At 49.8% G+C, this 13,459-nt stretch overlaps 4 protein-coding genes across 10 annotated transcripts in view; 2 read left to right on the top strand and 2 right to left on the bottom strand.

The window, feature by feature from the left end:
• Positions 1-258, bottom strand: part of FOXG_22102 (uncharacterized protein) — a gene marked incomplete at both ends in the record, with an annotated part of 2,569 nt that extends 2,311 nt beyond the window's left edge. Inside the window, 2 exons of the mRNA XM_018402498.1 lie at positions 2-20; positions 224-258. Coding sequence (XP_018256014.1) covers positions 2-20; positions 224-258 — 54 coding nt within the window. The remainder of the gene's footprint in view (position 1; positions 21-223) is intronic.
• A 2,551-nt stretch (positions 259-2,809) lies between these two features.
• Positions 2,810-4,979, bottom strand: FOXG_15648 (uncharacterized protein). 2 transcript variants are annotated; one of them, XM_018395749.1, is made up of 3 exons: positions 4,734-4,979; positions 3,698-4,644; positions 2,810-3,646 (listed from the first exon to the last, which is right to left on the bottom strand). In XM_018395749.1, exons 1-3 carry the CDS (start codon positions 4,840-4,842, stop codon positions 3,284-3,286), a joined length of 1,419 nt encoding a protein of 472 aa, XP_018256013.1. In that variant the 5' UTR covers positions 4,843-4,979; the 3' UTR covers positions 2,810-3,283. The 2 variants fall into 2 exon arrangements, with proteins under 2 accessions (XP_018256013.1, XP_018256012.1); XM_018395748.1 differs by having other exon boundaries at positions 2,810-4,644.
• Positions 4,980-5,113: 134 nt separating this feature from the next.
• Positions 5,114-7,070, top strand: FOXG_15647 (transcription factor IWS1). The gene is made up of 3 exons (XM_018395747.1): positions 5,114-5,826; positions 5,881-6,359; positions 6,411-7,070. The coding sequence occupies exons 1-3, from the start codon at positions 5,293-5,295 to the stop codon at positions 6,682-6,684; spliced, it is 1,287 nt and encodes a 428-aa protein (XP_018256011.1). The 5' UTR covers positions 5,114-5,292; the 3' UTR covers positions 6,685-7,070.
• A 1,117-nt stretch (positions 7,071-8,187) lies between these two features.
• On the top strand, positions 8,188-13,459 carry FOXG_22101 (CMGC/SRPK protein kinase). Of its 6 annotated transcripts, none has more exons than XM_018402493.1 (5): positions 8,188-9,083; positions 10,969-11,753; positions 11,817-11,883; positions 11,939-12,197; positions 12,266-13,459. In XM_018402493.1, the coding sequence occupies exons 1-5, from the start codon at positions 8,935-8,937 to the stop codon at positions 12,704-12,706; spliced, it is 1,701 nt and encodes a 566-aa protein (XP_018256006.1). In that variant the 5' UTR covers positions 8,188-8,934; the 3' UTR covers positions 12,707-13,459. The 6 variants fall into 6 exon arrangements, with proteins under 6 accessions (XP_018256006.1, XP_018256008.1, XP_018256010.1 ...); XM_018402495.1 differs by having other exon boundaries at positions 8,188-10,542; XM_018402492.1 differs by having other exon boundaries at positions 8,240-9,083; positions 11,814-11,883.

The following is a 13,459-nucleotide window of genomic DNA, read 5'->3' as shown; positions in this document are numbered from 1 at the left end:
CCGCACGTTTTGCCATCGCACTATAACATCAATTGTTAGCAAGGATGAGTTTACGGGATAATCAATACGGGAACGAGGCGAGCACTGCAGCCAATTGTGGAAGCCCATCACAAGCTAAATAAAATGTTGTGGTGGGACATGCTATGACGTACAAGGAAAGTGAAGAACAAGAGCGGACTACGCAACCAGGGACTCCAGGAAAGAAAGCTGATCTGCTACATACCTTTGCGCGCTTCTTGCGGCATTCTGTGCAGGCATTGGGCGTCACAACACCCAGCCCTCGGCGACGTTTCGAGTTTTGTGTATGGGTGACGTTGGCTGTTGCAGGACCAGATGCAGTCGAGGGCGTATTGGAGGAGTGAACTGAGGTGGGGGTAGGATTCCCTTGTGAGGAAGCCCCCCCAACCTGCGCAGTAGCTCCTTGCGGCGTGTGTTCGGCACTGGGTTGTCGTTGACTGCCAGAGTCTGAATATTCGTTGTCAACATCCATCACTCGAAAAACGAGCCTGAGCGCAGGCTATCGCAAAGTTACAAAAGTTTGTGGGACAGAGGAAAGGTTCGCTGTTTCGCTGTTGTCGTGTGTATGGAACCAGGCGTCCGTCGTGAAGCTTTGTGAGCTCCAACCTTCAGCTCGAAGAGCTTCGGGTGGGATGAGGTCTTGGGGGGGCGACGGCGGAGGGCACGGCGCAGTCTGACATGCTGCGAGGGGATTCGCGATGGTGTCGTCAAAGTTACAACCTTGAGACTTGAAGCTTGAACTCTCGCCTTGTTCTCCTCTGGTCACCGCAAAAAATGCAGGGCTGATTTTTTGGCGCCAGAAGCGAAGATGACTTTGGGCTGTTGGTACCTGAATGACTTCTGCTTTCTCAGTCGCGTCACGGCGGCCTTGTAGCGGGGAGAATGCGATGCGGAGACAAGACGGTTGAAGATGGCCCACCTAAGCTCTTACAATTGCATCAAAACCAGTCGCAGCGAGTCGTAGGTCAAATCTGGGTAAAAACCCCGGGCAATGCGCATTCGTCGACTAGCTAGTAGAGTGCTAGGCTCTAGCACGACGTAACCGAACTAGAGGTGAGCTTTGGAAGTTCACAAGGTCGAGGACACGCGACCGGGGGGGTTCGAGGGAGCTCGAGGCCGACTCCGCGAGTCAAGGGAGAGAAAATGAAGGCTTGCAGGAGTCGCAGATCAATGGCGCTTTGAAGCGCGTAATATTGTTTCTCTTTTTTCTGTCGCAATTTGCGTTCTCAAGAGGGATTAACGAGGTTGCTCAGAAGTACTGGTATACTTGGTGTCCACTCAATCGTCGATTGCGCCGGCAATAGAGACCAAAGTTGGGCGCTGTGGTCCATGCACAGCGCGGATTGGCAACTATTTGAGTCGAACAATTGAAGATGTTGAAGTCAAATTGAGACCGAAAGCGGAAATTTTGCGCATGTAACGGAAGTTGAACAAATTGGGAGTGAAATGAGAACTGATTGATTGTAGGGATATGTGAGAAATGGGATGATGAAGATTGGCTATGTTCGGTATGGGAATCTCTTGCGATTGCGATCACGATTATCGTCGCGCTCGATTACCAGGTTCGGGCCGGTTCAAATAGAGGCATAGAACCACGGCGAAGCTTTCCGACTGTAGCTTTAATTTGCCTGATGCCCTGTTACCGTGCTGAATGAATCCTGCGTTTCCTCGGCGAACTCTGCTGTAGATGGTATGTCTCGTAGCTGGGATCCTGGCTCTGTCTCACGCTTCATGTCGAGGACCCGACGATGATCGAACCGCGGATATGGAGGCTCTATAGGGAAATATAATGAGCGTTGATGAGAGATGGAGATCAGAGTTGAGAAAATGATTAGGTGGCCGAATGAAAGAGCTCTTTCTGGTTCTGCCTGAGGTAGAACTTGGAAGGTGCGCTCAACCTCTTCAGGCTATGTTATCAGAGGGTTGTTCCGCTTTAGACTGCTGAAGAAAAGATCGAACTCTAATTTGATAACCGTCACAAATGTTCTTGTCTTTGTAATCCAAGATGACAGCCCAAGCTAGGATTCTTCTGTCCAAAGTTCTCTGATAACCACGAGAATGAATGCCATGGCCAGATCGACCAGACCATACCAAGCTCGAGATTTAGTTAGGGCCATGGTCTGAGTGGGCAATGCGCTCAATGAGTCGTCACTCTGCATTTTTAGACTATCAATGAGCCTTTCTTATTGCTTGCCCTCTCATCGCCATTCTCCAGCTGCAAACCATGTCTTTTTTGAACGTTGAGATGTCTAAGACAAAGCTGTTTTTGTCCGCACCGCAATTCCCCTCAGCTTCTTGGCAAGGAAAACTCCAAAGTTGTACGCCATCAAACTTATCTCCAAGCCTGATCCGAGGTCACATCCACCACAAGCACGTCTATCGTCCAATTGGAACGTTGCGGAGTCTGCCAGATTGTGCATGCTTCCTTGCATTTGGCGCATCCTTCGAGCCCTCCATCTCATCACCGTAACTTCGCATCGGAAGAAGCCAAATGGATATAAAACGGACGACCATGACCAAGCCCTATGTTTCGCTCAATGAGACCTCTCAAGAAGGGAATAGGTCCAGAGCCCCTGTGGATATGGTGTCAGAGATATGGTAGGCTTGCGGCGATCAGAGCATCATGGTTGATCATAGGCTGGGGTAAGTTATACCTTGGCAACATATGATTTACATTGCTGGATCGAAGTGCTGTTGATGGTACTGGAGCAAATGCCAAGAAAGCTGCCACACTGGGCGACCCTGATAAATGGTCTTCAAGGGGGTCAAAAGGAGCGATTTCTTATAATATTGGTGTTCATTCCAGTTGTCTTCTTCATCTTCACCTGAGAATTAACTTTCATGCCAGGGCCATCCGTCGAAGTGCCCCTCTCAACCTTACCCCACAGTACGTCATCAGCCTCTGACAGCCTCAACGTTCAATTAATTCAGCTTGGATCATAATCTTAAGCTGAGCTGCACTGTAACATGGCCTATAATTGCGGCCTCTGTGGCTGATAATGCCCGTCCAACAGCGATAACAGGGGTTGAGAGAACTCTTCAGTAACAAAAGATGCAGAGTTCACTGCCGTATATAGTGATTGACAATATTACCCCAATATCCATTCATCCGCCCATGATACCACCGTCCATGCTATGACCTGATTTTCCAAACACCACCGAACCGCGCCGTGTATACATACGCCCAGTTCCTATACACCACTATGATACAGCCATGTTATTCAATGACAAATGGAATAATATATGCCTAAATCTCCATCAGAGTCTATGCAAACGGCTCGCGATGCCCTTTACTAGGACTTCGGTTTTTAACAGGGCTACGGCCTCGATCCGTCTTGCTTGGGCTCCGACGGAGTGAAGGAGTGTATGGAGGCGCAAGAATCGTTTTCATTTTCGGCGGCGGTGTACTGTCCGTATCGGTACCATCGTCGAGCAACATGTGACGCTGCATCCTTGGTGTTTGAACAGGAACCCACATGAATCCGGGACCGTTCTCAGGGGCCATGGACGGATCGTGAGGTGGAGCTGCGGGTTGTGACTGAACGGGAGGTGCTGGCTTGCTGACATATCCACCCAAGAAAAAGTTGTTCGCGAAGGCGCAGAAGATAAGAACAGCAAAGAAGAATCCCTGTGAAGTGGTTAGCTTGGCGATCAGTAGTATGCTGCATGAGGTACCCACCCAAGCCTTGAGGTTCATTGCTTCGGAAAACTCGTTGATGATCTCGGCGATTTGCTTCGCGGTCACCTTGACCCTCATGATGGCTTCAGGGTTCTGTGTCATGCATTCAGACCACTCCTCGCATGCCACTCTGAGCGCGGGACGGTCGTTCTTAGCGCATCCGTTGATACTGTACTGAGTTTGGCATTCCGTAATTCTTCCCATGATCTCGATTCGTGCCATCTCGTTTGCATTTTCGATATCCGTTTTCACTGTGCTTACAATGGACCAGCCAATGTAGACAAAGACTGATACCAGGAAGAAGTTCACAATCAACTTGACCCATCTGTAAAGATTGTCAGGGGCATTAGGGTGTTCGTCCAACATATGCAACAGAGATCCCAAGAAACCCCTTGGCGCTTCCTTTGTTGCCTTCTTCTTGCCACGAGTTCGTCTCGGCGCGATGCTATCTTCCGAATCGGAGTCTGACTCTGCCCAGCGGTGTCGAGTTATGCTGCTGACATCTCTATCGAGATTATGTCTCTTTCGCTTGCGAATAAATTCTGATACAGAGAGGTCTCGAGTCGCCCGTATTTCGCCTCGACCTGGTGTATGCTTTTTGCTTGAGAAAGGAGTCTTGCTGTAACGAAAGGACTTGTCGATCTTGGAGGGACTCGTCATGCCACTCATATTGAGATCGCTCATCCGGTCCGCCTCAGGAGTATCGTTCGGGAAGTCTGAAACTTCTGTCAGGGCAGGGCTATCTTCTGCGCCTGAAGCTTCAGACAGCGCAACGTCATCAAAAGGTCGTCGGGGTGTTGTAAAGGCAGGGTTGCGGAAAGCTGGCGCGGCAGCTCTCGATGATAATTGAGGAGTAAAAGAGGATTGCGGCGGTTTCGTTTTTGAAGGTGTCCCTAGATTTGCGAAAGGATTTGGTCTTAAGCTCGATTTCGAAGGGGAGCCCAAGACTACGAGTAATGGTTAGCAAAGAGCTGCCAGACATCGTTGATGATAGAAGCTACAGCTACAACTGTGACGCCGGTAAAGGTAAACTTGCCATTCTGTGAGTTACTTTTTGCTGCATGTGTAAAAGGACTTGTGGGATCAAAAGGGCCACTGTTCTGGTACTCCCAGTCCATAGGACCTTCGTAAGTTCGACGATCCATAATCGATGATAGCTACTGAATAGCCCGAATGTTTACGGTATAAGGTTCGCCAGATGGGCAGAAGTTGTGGTTGACGTTGGGACAGCTGTAGTGACTGAAAGCAGCTGCCAGATTCAAGCCATCAAGTATTCTTCAATTCATCCGTGGCAACCAAAAAGGCCAAAGTAAACAAAGGGTGCGGGTCACCTGCCTGAGGTTTCTAGGTGGAGCTGCACGATTATGTCAGCGAACAGGGGTCGCGCCTCGCACCTGTGGCGGCTCTAGCCAGACAAAGAAAGTTGAAGGTTTGCGAATTGTTAAATCTTTCCATATTCACAGCTTTCGACGAGTCTTAACCAACAAAATTTCACGCACCAAGCTCTCGAAGCCTCTGAAGCGCTGTGAATACCAAGTTTCAACAAGCGATAAAGAACTCCCAGAGCGATCTCGCACGATCGACGACGCGACGCCATGTCGGAAAGGGATTCCCCAATTGGCGAGCACGCCAATGAGCCTGTCAACGACGGCCAAGAACAAGAATATGAAGATGCTGTCGCCGCCGCTGATTCTGATCGCGACTCGGATGCGCTGTCCGAGGTAGACGAGGATCAGTTCGAGGATTACGACCCCGAAACGGCCAACATCGAGGACCGCCCCGTCGACATTGACGAAGATGTTGCTCGCACATTGAAAGCTACAAAGCGAAAGCGCGCAGATGGAGAGGCCCCGAAGAAGCCACGCGAAGGTCGCCGAGATAAGAAGCGCCGAGATCGAGATGAAGATGTTGATATGGATGATGCAGAGGATGGGGGCAAAAAGTCACGACGTTCAAGACGCGCTGCTGGTGATGGAGAGCGACGTCAACGTTCTAAGCCTGCTAGTCCAGAGCCAGAGAAGGAGGAGAACTTGACACCGGCGGAGCGAAAGCAGCGAGAGCTCGACCGAATGATAGATGCGGCAATCAAGAAGCCAAGCGGTCTCAAGCGCAGGAAGAAGGATGAGATTGTAGGTTTCAAATTGCATATGCTCAAGTTCTTCCACTAATTCCTTTTTACCCAGGATCTTGAGGACGAGATTGATGACCTTCTAGCGGATCTCAAGGTACAGATGGAGCAGGCTTGTCAGGCTGATAACCAAGCTCGCGAGGCCGGTCAACCAGCTTTGCACAAGCTGAAGCTTCTCCCCGAGGTCACCGCTATCTTGAACCGAAACAACGTCCAACATGCCGTTCTGGATCCCGATACGAACTTTTTGCAGCACGTTAAGTTCTTCTTGGAGCCTCTAAACGACGGCTCTCTTCCAGCGTACAACATTCAACGTGACATTTTCAACGCTCTCGCCAAGATGAACATCGAGAAAGAGGCACTCCTCAGCAGCGGTATCGGAAGAGTGGTGGTGTTCTATACTCGTAGCAAGAAGCCCGAACCCAGTATCAAGAGAATTGCTACACGACTCCTGGGAGAATGGAGTCGACCTATCCTGAAACGAACCGACGATTACAAGAAGCGCCAGATCGAGACCCGTGACTACGATTATGAGTATGCATTCTCTTGCGGCTTGTTTCTTACACGTGCTAACTTTGATGCCAGATCTGCCAAGATGGCACAACGCCAGAAGACCAGCTCTCAATTCAGTCTTTCCCAGCGTCCTGCCGTCAACGCCAAGGATGCTGAGCGCGAACGTCTACTGGCCCCATCGCGAGGTAACAACTCGGCGCGTATGGTCAACTTGCCTTCGAGCTACACTGTTGCTCCCCAGAGCACCTTCATGGGCTCGCAAAACTCCAGCCATCGTCCCCTTGGTGCTGGTGGTATGGAGGCTTTCCGCAAGATGGCTCAGAAGAGCAAGAAGCGGGCTAACTAAGGCTAAAATTCACGGTTGGATTCTCTTCGGAGCTTCTTGGAACGTACCATATTCAGGCGAGCATGACGGTTGCAAGCTATTAGTTGAGACAGAAGATGGTTGACGCACGCGGGTTCTGGGTTTGGCGTTCTCGGCGTTCACATAATAGGCTATTAAACACATCAAAATCGGAGCTCTCATGATGGGCTAACGCGAACTACTTTTTCCATATCATCCTTGTTTGTGACTCTGATACTTGTGATGTGAAACGTGGTCGTCCCGTGCTCTTGAGACACCAGATGACATGGACGGTTGGCTCCCACGTGGTGTTGGGGATGTTCAGTCGCTAAACAAATGCTAGAAAGGTGGGATGATTGACTCAATCTTGAAATCTTGCATTCTTCGTGGCAACCTCGGTTCATGCTTGTGAGAGCACCTCTTCTGTGACTCTGTCATCACTTGCAGAAGCGTTGCCCACATGGCTTCAACCTTAGAGTTTAGCTCATGTAAGTGGAACTACGGCCAGGCCTTACTCAAAGCATAACATCCCAGATCCCCGTGTAACGGAGTACGGTCTTAAAGTACTCAAGTTGAACAAGTCTATTCTCTCACTGGGTGTATTTGAAATATGGCGTTTCACGGCTGGGCTTTCGGGAAGTCTTCCTTGGTAAGTCCCTGGAGCGGTGACGTCAGATTCGGGCATTGAAGCCCAAAGATTTTGGTGGTTGGAGAGGCTGGAGTTGAAATTCAATGCCTTATGAATGCGAATACGATTTGGGGTAGGTATAGCGAAAAAGTCAGCAACACAAGGGACATTGTAGCGGTAATATAGTAATATCAACATGAAGCTGAACGGAGTATTGATATCTTCTGAATTAATAGTTAACTCGCCGCATCCTTGCAGAAGAACAACCTGGAGAGCCCTGCTCATGTTGTTCAAGTACCTCACGGACGTGGGGTACTTTGGAGGAATGGCGTCAGACTCTCGAAATCTGCGAGTGAGAGTGCCGATTTAGCGCGTATCTTTTTGATAACCGATACCTTCTCCAAATGCCACTAGCTGTGTGTCTCAACCCAAGCTTTCGATTTCAGGCACAGGGGGTTACAAGACCAGAGATCAAGTTTCTCTTGTGGGATCCAATGCTAACGAGAAGCTTCCTCTCGTGCGTCGTCATAATCCTGTCAGTGAGACGTTAGGCTGCTTCAGGGTCGTGGTGAACGATATCCACATGTATCGATGCATCTCGCAGAGTGCCCGCCTTTGAGTATCGTCGTGGTTGAGGTCTCAGTCATGTCTTGTCTTTCGTTCATCTGGATCTGGTGTTTTCAGATGAATCTCTCAAATCCAAACTGAATGTAACCTATCACTATATGCTTGTGGTAACACAAGAGGATGCGCTTTCGGTGTCTTTTCTTTACGCTAGAAATTAGATCGCAAAATTTGAGGATACTAGCCTGCACTTGCACTTGTAGATACCTGACCTGACCTGGCCTTACAAATGATTGCAGAATCTGTTGGCTGCAAGAACCTCACCAACCTTCCTCATCAACCCGGACCCTGGGCTGGCTTCTTCTAGCTGCCCCTCCTCGTCTCCGACTGATTATATTCTTCTTCCTTCTTCCTCGTTTCTTCTCCAAGCAAGTTTGTATCTATCAAAACATCTACACAAGCCGTCGCAAAGTCATTACTCGGACAACCAGATTACGTTCAAGTATCCATATTACAGCGTATTAGCTTTAGCTTACACTGGGACCAATTCACCAAGCACAATCACTCACTGTGCTTGATTGATCCCAGTCACCTCAGATTGCGCCGCCACTAGGTTATTCCTGCGCAACATCTTTTGGTTCGACTTGTAAAAGATCTACCTTGACGCCACTGCCGCCCCACGACCGCAATTATCCTACCGTGCTCATCTCCCCGATCTATTCTTCTCCTGACTCTGTCCGGCATCTTCAACTGTCTGAGCGATTTTGATAATTCTTGAGAAAGCATCTCCGCGAAAGAAAAAGAACAGAAAATAACCCCACGCCCATCGAGCGAGCACTTACAAGCGCCCCTCTTCCCCCACTTCATCTCGACATCATTTCTTACCGACGCCCAAAAGAACCCAGAAGCTGTCGCATCCGACATTACGATACACCCATTGACGATTTCACGACTCTGATCATTTACGACCTGGCGACACAGACGCCAGATACATCTCGACTTGTCCCTAGAATACAGATCCTGCACTGTCGCGCACAGGCAGATTTGACGAATACACCACAATGAACGGCACACAATCCCCCGACGCCCAAAAGGCATCAAATGCCAACACCAACGGTAGCAACAGCAACAATAGCAGTCTTGCGGCCAAGAAACGCAAGAAGGACTTGAAGCCGATAATTACTATGGAGGGTACAAACCAACCAGCTGGGTATGTATAAAAATGTTTCTTTTCTGGTCTTTTGAGTTCTGGTCGCATTTTGTTTTGGTTATCTATACATACAGCTTCGCATTCTGTCTCCGTGTTTTGTTTTGTTGCAACCGCATCGCCCTACACAACCTTGATTTTGGGGAACTTCTTGGTCGCACATTGCTTTGACATTCACCTCGAGACCGCTGGTTTTATGGATCGCCTGGCACCATCCCAAAATCTCCAAGGCGCCGCTGGTCCGATGTCGCCAACGACCCTGATACAACCCAACTGCTCTAGCTACATTTCAGATTGCTGCGGTTATGAGACCAGATCCACAACTTCCATGTGCCTGTTTATGAAGGAAACAGATAATGGTTTCAGGAATGATGCTTGCATCATTCCATTCATGTCGCCAAAATGGACACTCAACAAATATGGCGCGGCATTGCATCACCCTACAGAACCATTGAGGGCAGATTGAAACAAGTGTGGACACTGCTCACAGTGGCTGTTCTGGAGCTTGGGGCCCGCGTGCTTGGGCGTTGATAGGAGGATACGACCCCATAAGTCTTGGGCATTCATCAACCTTGGATTACTCGATCGATCACTGGGTCCTCTGTACCTGATTTTGGTCTGCCCTGGAGGTGGTGCAGTCAGTCACTTGCCCATGGCACCTCTGATTGTGCCTGAAGCTTCTGTTGGCTGATGCATGTGGAGGAGGATGAGAACGTGATGGTGATGGTTGTGCTCATGCTGTCTGATGCGATACCACCTGACTGGGTTGTCCTCCCTTTGCCATCACTTTGCATTCTCTATTGTCGCTCCCTCTCTTTGGACCTCGCTTGGCGAGCTGGATATTCGAGCCTTGAGCTCTCAAAGACCCTTTATTCGCCGGGCGGGACGCTCCGTGTTGCGCCGCGTGCCAGCCATCCCATGGCCTCTAGCAGGGCCCTAGAAACAGAAAGCCAAGCGACTGCAGATCCGCAAGAACGCTGAGCCCAGAGTCAAGAAAAGCGAAGCAAATCAAAACCAAAGACAAGGAGCACGCCCCCGAGCCCAGTCGACCTCTAATCTCCATTAATTTCTCCCTCGACTTGGCCTCGCCTGTTTTTATATATTTTCTCCTTTCTCCTGTTTTTGGCTTTCACTCGGGCCTTTATGCGCCCCAGCTTGCAGTCAACCTCAACCGTTACCATCGTGCACCAGAAGTCTTTGTCATCTTCGTCATTTTCGCCAAATCCTTGTTCTCTCCATCACCTTTCCTTATCCCCCGCTCATAAACCGCCACGCCGCTCACTGGCTTATCTGTCGCGCGCCGCTCCCACGATTGTCACTATTTTCACTACGTGATTAACTTGAGCTGGTGCCCCCGAAGTTCAGGAGCAGAGAAGGACAAAGAAGCAGACTCAACGCCCGACTTATTACCAGCGCAAGCTGCGTCATGTGAAGGCACCATGACCAGCTTTCTCAAATCAAGGTTACACTTCCCCGTCCCGTTTATGCTTTGTCGGTAGCGGTTTGGCGCCCAAGCTTAGGCGTGTGTTTCACCGCTGTCAGTCAATTCAGTGCCCGAGTCTTTTTGGTACCGAAATCTTCAACTGGAAGCGCCAGTGAAAGACTTGACTCGTTGCTACGTTATCGTCTGGATGATGTTTTGATGCTTCCCCGCCATTTCACTACACCCAAACCCAATCCGGCAAAGGTCCCCCACCACGCGCAAGGCCTCAGCTCTTTCGCCGCCGTCGCTCTCCCACCAAATCTTGCGACCGTGGTTGTTTGATCTGATTGCATTGGCTCCGCCTCAATTCTTGTTCATCATCTACACGTCGCCTTGTTGCGCTGATTTTTGCCGCATCTCTACATATATTTTAAGCCACCGCTGACCTCTTTCCCCCCCTAATAGATCCCACCAGCTTTCCGCCATGGCCCACTCCCCCTCTTCCTCGTCCGTCGACGATGCCGCCGAAAATACTGCAGATGAGGAGGATTCTGAAGATTACTGCAAAGGTGGCTACCACCCAGTACAAGTCGGAGAGAAGTTCAAGGATGGAAAATACACCGTGGTTCGCAAGCTAGGATGGGGTCATTTCTCAACCGTCTGGCTGTCCCGCGACAATACCAACGGCAAGCATGTCGCCCTCAAGGTCGTCCGCTCCGCCGCCCACTACACCGAGACCGCCATCGATGAGATCAAGCTGCTCAACAAGATTGTCCAAGCCAAGCCCGACCACCCTGGTCGCAAGCACGTCGTGAGTCTTTTGGACTCGTTCGAGCACAAGGGACCCCACGGCACCCACGTCTGTATGGTTTTCGAGGTGCTGGGAGAGAATTTGCTTGGGCTCATCAAGCGCTGGAATCACCGTGGCATTCCCATGCCTCTCGTTAAACAAATTACAAAGCAGGTTCTACTAGGCCTGGACTACCTCCATCGCGAATGCGGTATCATCCACACCGACCTCAAACCAGAAAACGTCCTTATCGAGATTGGGGATGTTGAACAGATCGTTAAGCGCGTCGTCAAACCTGAATCTGCCGAAAAGGAGAACAACCGCAATGGACGGCGGCGCCGAAGGACTCTCATTACTGGCAGTCAACCACTGCCATCTCCTCTCAATACCAGCTTCAACCAGTCGAACCTTTTCCCCTCACCGAACACCCACTCTAGTCTTGCTGGTGTCCTGAACGAGGGTAAGCAAGCTACGGATCATCTCGTATATGGCTCAAAAATGACTAACGCGATCTTGTCAGCAGGCAAGTCATCAAAGGAGGCATCTCCCAAACCATCCGACGATGCCCAAAAGCAGCGAGAAAAGTCTGCGTAAGTTATTCGCCACTCAACGACAAGGTTCCATCAGACACTAACAAAACTCAAGCGACCTTCTCAGTCGAGAAGTCTCAGGCATCTCTCTAGACAAGTCAAACTCTCCCTCTGCTTCAACAGGCGAAAAGCGCAAGGCAGAAGATGCGCACGCTTTCGACGTTATCAGCGTCAAGATTGCAGACCTGGGCAACGCCTGCTGGGTCAATCATCACTTTACCAACGACATCCAGACAAGACAATATAGATCACCCGAGGTCATTTTGGGTTCCAAATGGGGTGCCAGCACTGATGTATGGAGTATGGCAGCTATGGTATGTACAGTGATCTTCGTAGTGAAGCTGGCACTGGCTTCTGTAGAACATTACTGACTGCCCACCAGGTTTTTGAGTTAATCACAGGTGATTACTTGTTTGACCCCCAGTCAGGTACCAAGTATGGAAAGGACGATGATCACATCGCTCAAATCATCGAGCTTCTTGGGCCATTCCCCAAATCTCTATGTCTCAGTGGCAAGTGGAGTCAGGAGATCTTCAACCGAAAGGGAGAATTGCGAAACATCCACCGACTGCGGCATTGGGCCCTACCAGATGTGCTACGCGAGAAGTATCACTTCAAGGAAGACGAAGCAAAGCGTATCGCAGACTTCTTGACCCCAATGTTGGAGTTAGTACCTGAGAAACGAGCCAATGCTGGCGGTATGGCAGGTCACGTCTGGTTGGAGGATACACCTGGCATGAAGGGGTTGAAGATTGAGGGCCTGGAAGTCGGTGGCCGCGGTGAAGGCATCGACGGCTGGGCGACGGAAGTGAGGAAGAGATAAAGTGATTATAGACGCTTCGGGCATGTCGAATACAGAGAAACAAGCGAAACACAAGTCGACAGCCCACGGCAACCCACATGATTGACGCATGTGGGATTGACTGGTCTTTTTTTTATTGTTTTTGATGATCCACACGAACGGCTTGCGGTGCTACATTACACTTGTACATCTTGACGACCTGGAACAGCGGCATCTTATCAAGCGAGCCGACTATGATGATGTATGTAGGCGAAGGGGAAAGCACATGCAAGGGGTAAAAGATTCAACGACTTGTCCGATGTCTTAGCGCTCTTTGGTCTAGATCATGATGAATCTTGGGGTGCTACGCATGGTTAGGCTTTACAGTATTACATGGAAGACTTAACAGAAGCGTTTGTTGGAACTACTTTGGTCAGAAGACTGTATAGCCGAAAATGATAGACTTGACTTGTTTTACAGCGATGATATGAGATTGTGGCGTGATGGTTTGTTGAGAGGTGAGAGTTGAGAGCTTGAGTTGGATGGCAGAGGTTACGTTTATGACGTCTGTAGCGAAGATGGTATGCTGTTCGCAGCATGTGATGGCAGTATAGATTATGTTGTTATCGTCTCACGGATCTTGAATGACACAACCCAAGTGGGCGATGAGATGGGATGGGATGAAAGATATGGGCAACTGAGGGAATAGGGCCTTCATGGCGTCAGCCCTCATACAGCCAAACCTTTCCTTCTAGCGGTTGTCCAAAGATTTCAAAGGTCCTGTAGTTCATGGCG

Source organism: Fusarium oxysporum, chromosome 8 (assembly GCF_000149955.1).
Source record: "Fusarium oxysporum f. sp. lycopersici 4287 chromosome 8, whole genome shotgun sequence".
In the NCBI taxonomy this organism is placed as follows: Eukaryota; Fungi; Ascomycota; class Sordariomycetes; order Hypocreales; family Nectriaceae; genus Fusarium; species Fusarium oxysporum.
This window is presented reverse-complemented; position numbering and strand designations above follow the sequence as displayed.

Bases quoted from the DNA above. Each gene is read 5' to 3' on its own strand.
- FOXG_15648 (XM_018395748.1), bottom strand. From the start codon at position 4,842: ATGGATCGTCGAACTTACGAAGGTCCTATGGACTGGGAGTACCAGAAC. The intron at 4,645-4,733 runs GCAAGTTTACCT...CATTACTCGTAG, and splicing joins AAAAAGTAACTCACAGAATG to TCTTGGGCTCCCCTTCGAAA.
- FOXG_15647 (XM_018395747.1), top strand. From the start codon at position 5,293: ATGTCGGAAAGGGATTCCCCAATTGGCGAGCACGCCAATGAGCCTGTC. The intron at 5,827-5,880 runs GTAGGTTTCAAA...CTTTTTACCCAG, and splicing joins GCAGGAAGAAGGATGAGATT to GATCTTGAGGACGAGATTGA. The intron at 6,360-6,410 runs GTATGCATTCTC...CTTTGATGCCAG, and splicing joins ACCCGTGACTACGATTATGA to ATCTGCCAAGATGGCACAAC.
- FOXG_22101 (XM_018402492.1), top strand. From the start codon at position 8,935: ATGAACGGCACACAATCCCCCGACGCCCAAAAGGCATCAAATGCCAAC. The intron at 11,754-11,813 runs GTAAGCAAGCTA...CGATCTTGTCAG, and splicing joins TGCTGGTGTCCTGAACGAGG to CAGGCAAGTCATCAAAGGAG. The intron at 12,198-12,265 runs GTATGTACAGTG...ACTGCCCACCAG, and splicing joins TATGGAGTATGGCAGCTATG to GTTTTTGAGTTAATCACAGG.